Raw genomic sequence first — 7,391 nt, forward strand, 5'->3', positions numbered from 1 at the left:
ATGATGTGGAGATGCCGGCGTTGGACTGGGGTGAGCACAGTGAGAAGTCTTACAACACCAGGTTAAAGTCCAACAGGTTTGTTTCAAACACGAGCTTTCGGAGCACGGCTCCTTCTTCAGGTGAATGGAAAGGCTTGTTCCAGAAATGTTTATATAGACATTATATAGATTTCTTTAATGGGTTTGCTCCCCGTTGTGGCTGGAAGACTAATCTTCAACCTGTGACCAGGTGTCACGGTGGACATGCTGGGTAAGTGAGGGACTGGCTCCCTCCCAGGTGTTTCAACCACTCATGCCAAGTGGGCTTGTGCTTCACACCTTGGCCGACAGGTGCGTCAGGCCAGGAGAGCGCATGCCCAACGGCACTCCCCTGGGCGCACGCGCAAAGTCCAGTGCGCATGATCAGTGCGGGAGGAGGTGCCGGGAGCGGTGACGTCAGTGCGGGGCACGGGCAGCAGTGCGCAGACGCGGGGGGGGGGGGAAGGGTATATAAGGCCGGGGTCGGGGGGGGGAGCAGGATGCAGAAGCGCTGGGATGGCGGCTCGAGGTAAACTGATTGCTGTCCTGGGCGATGAGGACACCTGCACCGGCTTCCTGCTGGGTGGGATCGGCGAGTTGAACAAGAATCGTCGGCCCAACTTCCTGGTGGTGGAGAAGGAAACGAGCGTGACGGAGATCGAGGAGACTTTCAAGTGAGAGCGCTACTCGAGGCCGGTGCTGAGCTCCGCGGGAGGGGGCGAGGGCACTACTCGAGGCCGGTGCTGAGCTCCGGGCCTAGCAGGTTAATCCCAGAGGAGCCCGTTCCCGTGGCACTGTGTCAGCTTATCCCTGCTGTCCTCCGCTCAATGTTGTGGCTTGGAGCTGCGTCCTTCCCAATTCCTCATCGGGGCTTTGGGAAGTCTGTCAGTCTGAACCGTGCCCTGTCACCCCCTGTTTGAGGAAGTGAATTCTTCCCGTGACTGAGGGAGATGTGACTCGGGGCTCTTCCCATTAGAGGTGGTGTGGGCCTGAGGCTAGGTCAGCCCTCTTCTGATTTGGGTCACCTCTTTCCCACTCTGGGTGTCCTGGCTGCCTCCCCCCCCCCCCCCCCCCCCCAACCTCCCCAGTACCCCTTCCCTCAAAAGGACAGCCTGATTCCATTTCCCTACCTTCACACATCAACCCCCTCCCTCCAAAGATTCTTGCACTCTGTTTCCAGCAACACTCGCATGCATAATGGTTGTGGGTTTTACTGATTCCTGAAGTCATCCTCTTTCCTATACCCACTTAGAGTGGGAGTGCCCTTGCACCACTAGTGCTGTGACTTGGTTTGCCCAGCATGCAGGGTGGGGTAAGATTGGTGCAAGATTTTAGATATTATCATTGAATTTACAGTGCAGAAGGAGGCCATTCGGCCCATTGAGTCTGCATCGGCTCTTGGAAAGAGCACCCTACCCAAGGTCAACACCTCCACCCTATCCCCATAACCCATATGGACTGAGTCCGTGTATTTAGCAGAATGTGCTGAGTGTCGGATGTTCTCTGTGATGCTCCCCCTTTGAAGTTGGGAGGGAGAGGGTCAGTGGACAACTTTTGTCAGCTGTTCCTGCCAGATTGTGTATGAATTGATTCCTGCCCCATTGATCTCGTCCAGCTGACAGTAAACTTTCCTGTTTTCTTTTCCCTTCAGGAGTTTCTTGAGCCGTGATGACATTGGGATCATCCTGATCAATCAGTACATTGCAGAAATGATTCGCCATGTCATTGATGCCCACACTCTCTCCATTCCTGCTGTGCTGGAAATCCCATCCAAGGAACACCCATATGATGCTTCCAAGGACTCCATCCTGCGCCGGGCCAAGGGAATGTTCAGTACTGATGACTTCCGATAGTTGGACTTGCCTAGTGCTGGCTCTTTGGCACAGAACTGCCTGTTCCAGTCCTCATCTGGACCGTCCTTTTTTGTGTTGTCTTGTTGTATGTTGTGCAGAGTGCTGATTCCTCTGGGGGCTACCATCAAATGTACCATAATTCGCAGAAAGTCCTCCACTCTTACTGGAGATTGGCATGGCTCAGCCATGTGCTTGATGTGCTTTCACTCAAAACCAATCCAGGAGAATTGAAACATCAGCTGTCATTGGATCTGATCTTCAATAGTAATTTGTTTACTGTGTATCTAACCCTATGCTGTACCTGCCCTGGGATTGTTTGATGGGGCAGTGTAGAGGGGGGCTTTACTCTGTATCTAACTAATCCTGTGCTGTACTTGCCCTGAGATTGTTTGGGGCTGTGTAGAGGGGGCTTTATTCTGTATCTAACTAATCCTGTGCTGTACTTGCCCTGAGATTGTTTGGGGCTGTGTAGAGGGGGCTTTATTCTGTATCTAACTAATCCTGTGCTGTACTTGCCCTGAGATTGTTTGACGGGACAGTGTTGAGGGAGCTTTATTCTGTATCTAACCCTATACTGTACTGGCCCTGGTGTAAATCTATCCTGTGTTCATTTATTTCTGTTAATTATTGATGTTTGGGGTTGCTCGCTAGCCAAGCCATTAGAAAAGGGGTTGGGGGTGCTGTTTAAAACATTCGCACTAAAGTAGCAAGTGATTGGAACTGCTCATGCAGGAAGCACTGACACCTGGGCTGTGAGGGTGATTGAGAGGTCAGTACTGCCGACTTATCTATTTATTGGGCATACCACAGTGATTGATTACTGAATCTTCACGGCGTGCTCCGGCATCTCTGGTTTTGTGCTGGTTAACGTGCTGAATGCAGTTCTTATCCGGTCCTATCGAGTTTTCCCTTGTGTTCTTTGAAGAGTTGTATATTTATGATGCTTGTCCCTGCTCTGTACATCAATAAATAAACACAACAGGTTCTCGCATGCTGCTGGCTTCTGATTTTTATTTTTACTCTATTATCCTCACTTGAGCCATTCAGTAGTTTAAGCCTAAGGGTTACTGTCATGTGTGTGGGCCTGCCTCTCCTGCTTCTCTCTGCAATGACAACTTTTTTAGTTGAATACTCTTGTGCTCTGCAGACTGGCCTCCCGTCTGTAAACTTTGGTTAATCTGAAACCCTGCTCTCCATATCCTAACTTGTACTTGGTCCCATTCAACCATCTTTCTGCTGATCTACATTGTCTCCTGGTCTAGCAACATGTTTTATTTTTAAAATCTTGTTCTTGTGTTCAAATCCCTCTGTGGCCTTGTTCCTCCATATTTCTAACCTGCAGCCCTCCCACAATCTACTATCCCTCTACCCACTTGTGTATCCCTGAATTTCAATGCTCCACCATTGAGCATGAATTCAGCCGAGGAGGCCATAAGCCCTGGGAATTCAGTTCCTAAATCTCATCATGCCTCTCCTTTAGAATGTTTCTTTCCATCCCTGATCAAAGTTTCAGTTTAGCTCAGTTGACGAGACAACTGGTTTGGGATGAAGAGCGAGGCCAACAGTGTGGATTCAATTCCGCCACTGCTTGAGGTTATTAATGAAGGCCCTGCCTTCTCAACCTTGCTCTTCGCCTGGGATGTGGTGATCCTCGGGTTAAATCACCAGTCAGCTCTCTCCCCTCAAAGGGGAAAGCAGCCTATGGTCATCTGGGACTATGGTGACTTACCTTTAAACAAGGCTGCTTTGAGGCTGGAGTTGGGCTGTTTAACCCTGTCTTTATTGGGCAGAGGCTGTTTTGACGGAGCTTACTACTCCATCAAAGATGAGATCCATTAAAACTTTGAGCAGCTTGGATAACACTAGAATAGTTCTACATAAATTAGTTTATTAAGGATTGAGATTAATTGGAGAAAGTATACCTAGTAATCATTATTGACCATTAAACCTGTATTTGTAGGACACAGCAGTAATAAGCATTTAAACTCTTGCTGCAAGCAGTGGCCACAATGCATGATGGGATTTAAACTAGCTAACTTGCGCATGTTTTTGAGACAAACAGGATTGTGTGATCAGCAAAAAACACAGTCAACTCAGTAAACAGGTCTTGTCGGTGCCCCCAATAGCGCCTCCTACACAAATCCAGGGTGTAAAGAGGAAACCAATTTTGGTGGCATCCTGCCTCCTGGATTAACAAGGTGGATAGGAACTGACTGCGACACGTAGGATGGGAATGTCAGAAAAACTTTACAATGGACACAATATCCTGGTAAACAACAGGTGACAGGATGGGGTTAAATCATGAGCTGATCACAAGTCGTCATTTTGCTTAAATTTTATTGGATAATATAAAGTGACAGCTCCAAGGATTGGGTCAAGTCCACCTGGGGTGGGCTATTTTTGGGAAATCTTATAATTGATGTGCTTTTATCAGTGTTGGACAGATTGATCTTGCCATTTATCCAGTTCTTTCATGTACATAAACCAAGCTTGGAATAATAAAGCTGTCTTAACCAGGTTGATATGTCTGCAGAACTGTGTATTAAGCTGAGCCATAACTAAGAGGGAGGTAAACCACGTAAAAGCTGGCTCAATACTCAGATCTTGGGAATGTTCCTACAGGGATGTTATTGGGGACCTGGTAGGAGCTGAGATTTCAATTTACCAGCTATACGTGTGTAAAGGCCCCACACCTGCACTTCCGCAGGTCTGACCTACAATACTATGACCATCACGGACAGGGATAAGGAGGAAAGTCCTGCATCCACTCCAGCTGGAAGAGAGGTCAAACCTCATGCTGTTAGCACCAACCTCATCTAATCAATCCTGGCTGCCCATCTAACAGGTACCCTAAGGAGTTGTTGTGACATCTTTCGCATGCAGTTGTAGCCTGGAGCTATGGATAGTGATGGTAGGGGCTCCAATTTCCTTTTCATCACATGGCTAACTGGGAATCTCTTGCCATGAGCCATTTATATATGTTGGCAGGATTTAGAAGTTGATACTCAACCTGTTTGGCCATATTATGAGCTCAAACTTCCTAGCTTGTCAAGTCCTGGAGTGGGACCTGACCTCAGAGCCTCTGCCTCTGAGGCAAGGATGTTACCCACTGGACCACAAGATCGCTCACTCGTTGCATGTTTGAATTTTGGTTTGAAGATGCTTCAATTTCTACTTGTGAGCTCTGCCAGCTACTCTGCTAAAGAATAACCTTTTCCTAAATTCCACATCTAAGGTTTCCCCCGACCCACTGTGGTTGACAGGAAACTCAACTGTCCCTGACCCATCTCCCGCACCTCTGCCCTCACCCCTTCCCTCCTAGAACCATGATCAAACTTTTTACTCCACATTCAAAGGATCATCCTCCACCATTTCTGCCAACTCTAGCATAATGCCACCACCAAACACAGCTTTCCATTCCCCCCTCCCCCAAATCAGCATTCTGCAAGGCCCACTCCTCCATCACATCCAACTCTTCATCCCGTTCCTATGACACCTTTCCCTGCAATCGCGGAAGGTGCAACGCCTGTCCCTAAAAAAAAAAGTAAGGTTAAGGGGGGGTTTGTTGGGTTATGGGTATAGGGTGGATACGTGGGTTTGAGTAGGGTGATCATGGCTCGGCACAACATCGAGGGCCGAAGGGCCTGTTCTGTGCTGTACTGTTCTATGTTCTATTACCTCCTCCCTCTCCAAGGGCTCAAACATCCCTTTCAAATAAAGCAGTGTTTCACTTACACCTTCAATTTGATCGCCTGTATTCGGTGCTTCCAGCATGGTCTCTACATTGGGCAGACGAAACGCAGACTTGGTGACTGCTATGTGGAACAGCTGCGCTCCGTCTGTAAGCATAACCCCAACATTCTGGTCGCTTGCCATTTCAAATCAGCATCTTGCTCTCGTGCCCACATTTCTGTCCTTGGCCTACTGCAAGGTTCCAGTGATGCCCCCGCAAACTGGTAAAACATTTCATCTTCTATTGCATCTTCTGGATTGTCTCCTTCTCGGGAGAGTACAATGCTGGTGTGAGCTGTATCCAGAGCTCCAGGGCCTCAGGTGAACAAACATTTAAGAAGAAAATGAAATCGGGAACAAAGCCGTATAAACATAATTTATTGAGGTATGGCTCTTTTTCTATAAATTAAGGGGCAATTTAGTGTGGTAAATCCACTTAAACTTCACATCTTGGGGTTGTGGGGGTGAAACCCACGCAGACACATGGAGAATGTGCAAACTCTACGCAGACAGTGACCCAGGGCTGGGATTCGAACCCGGGTTCTCAGCACTGCAGTCCCAGTGCTAACCACTGTGCCGCATGCCACCCTGAGATATGGCTTTAATTGTGCCAATGCAAATCAGGATGCAAAGCCCATGTGTGTTATATGCAGGGAAGTACTGGCAAATGAAAGTTTAAAACCCTCAACTCTTCAAAGGCATTTGAAGACTAAACATGGCGAGTTCTAGGACAAACCTCTTGATTTTTTTCCAAAAGGTGGAGCGAGAATTTAAATTGTCAGCAGTCGTCAGCAGAAATTGAATGACGAAGCAAGTGAGGTCACGAGGACTCTGCAGGCTCTTCTGCTGCATTAAAAATAAGCAATAATGGTATGTCGTGAAGGTCGCTTGAGTGGGTCGCTAAGGTCGACCAATTGGTAAAACTGGGTTCCGGGAAAACAAGTTTGAAAAACACTGGTTTAGAGTGTGGGGGGCTAGAAAATGGGGGATTAGGAATTAGATTATAGTTAACCAATTGTATTTGCTGTATATTTCATTATAGTGGCAGGTTAAAGTTCAACAGGTTTGTTTCAAACACTAGCTTTCGGAGCACTGCTCCTTCCTCAGGTGATCACCCCAGTCCAACGCCGGCATCTCCATATCATATTTCATTATAGTTCTTTGTGTTCAAATTTACAAACTTGGTGATTGTAATTATTGGGCAGCCAAAAGCCACAGACTTGGTATTTTGCTAAGGATTAGTTAATGCTCATATTGAGACTCCGGGAGGCCAAGGGGGGCTGGAATTGACTGTACCCTCACCCAGGGTGTCGTAACAGTTACCCGGAGATCTCGTTACCACAGGACTCAACACTGAGTTCAACTACTTTAGGCTGTGAATCTTCCCCTCCATCTTTACCCCCTTTTGTTTTCTCGTTCCCTTGGCTTATCCCCATATAAAACCGCACAACCATCTGTCCCGTGTTTTTCAGTTTTGCTTTCACTGAGCACTGACATTGTTCCCTTACTAACACATTCTGCTATCTTACCTTTATGCCACTATTAGCACTTCTTCGATCTTTAATGCCACCATTAACACTCTGTTTGTCAATCTCCACTTAGTTCCGATCTATCCCAAACCTTCCATTCTGCCCCACTCCCCCTTCCAACTGCATAATCTGTCACATTTCATAGAATTTACAGTGCAGAAGGAGGCCATTCAGCCCATCGTGTCTGCACCGGCTCTTGGAAAGAGCACCCTAACCGAGGTCAACACCTTCACCCTATCCCCATAACCCAGTAACCCCA

General features: G+C 47.6%; 1 protein-coding gene across 1 annotated transcript; it reads left to right on the forward strand.

Moving 5' to 3' along the window:
• Nucleotides 1-500: 500 nt before the first annotated feature.
• LOC119973465 (V-type proton ATPase subunit F) lies at nt 501-2,863 on the forward strand. The gene is made up of 2 exons (XM_038811660.1): nt 501-692; nt 1,670-2,863. The coding sequence occupies exons 1-2, from the start codon at nt 535-537 to the stop codon at nt 1,869-1,871; spliced, it is 360 nt and encodes a 119-aa protein (XP_038667588.1). The 5' UTR covers nt 501-534; the 3' UTR covers nt 1,872-2,863.
• Nucleotides 2,864-7,391: the final 4,528 nt, after the last annotated feature.

The sequence above is a fragment of the Scyliorhinus canicula genome, chromosome 11, assembly GCF_902713615.1.
Source record: "Scyliorhinus canicula chromosome 11, sScyCan1.1, whole genome shotgun sequence".
NCBI lineage: Eukaryota > Metazoa > Chordata > Chondrichthyes > Carcharhiniformes > Scyliorhinidae > Scyliorhinus > Scyliorhinus canicula.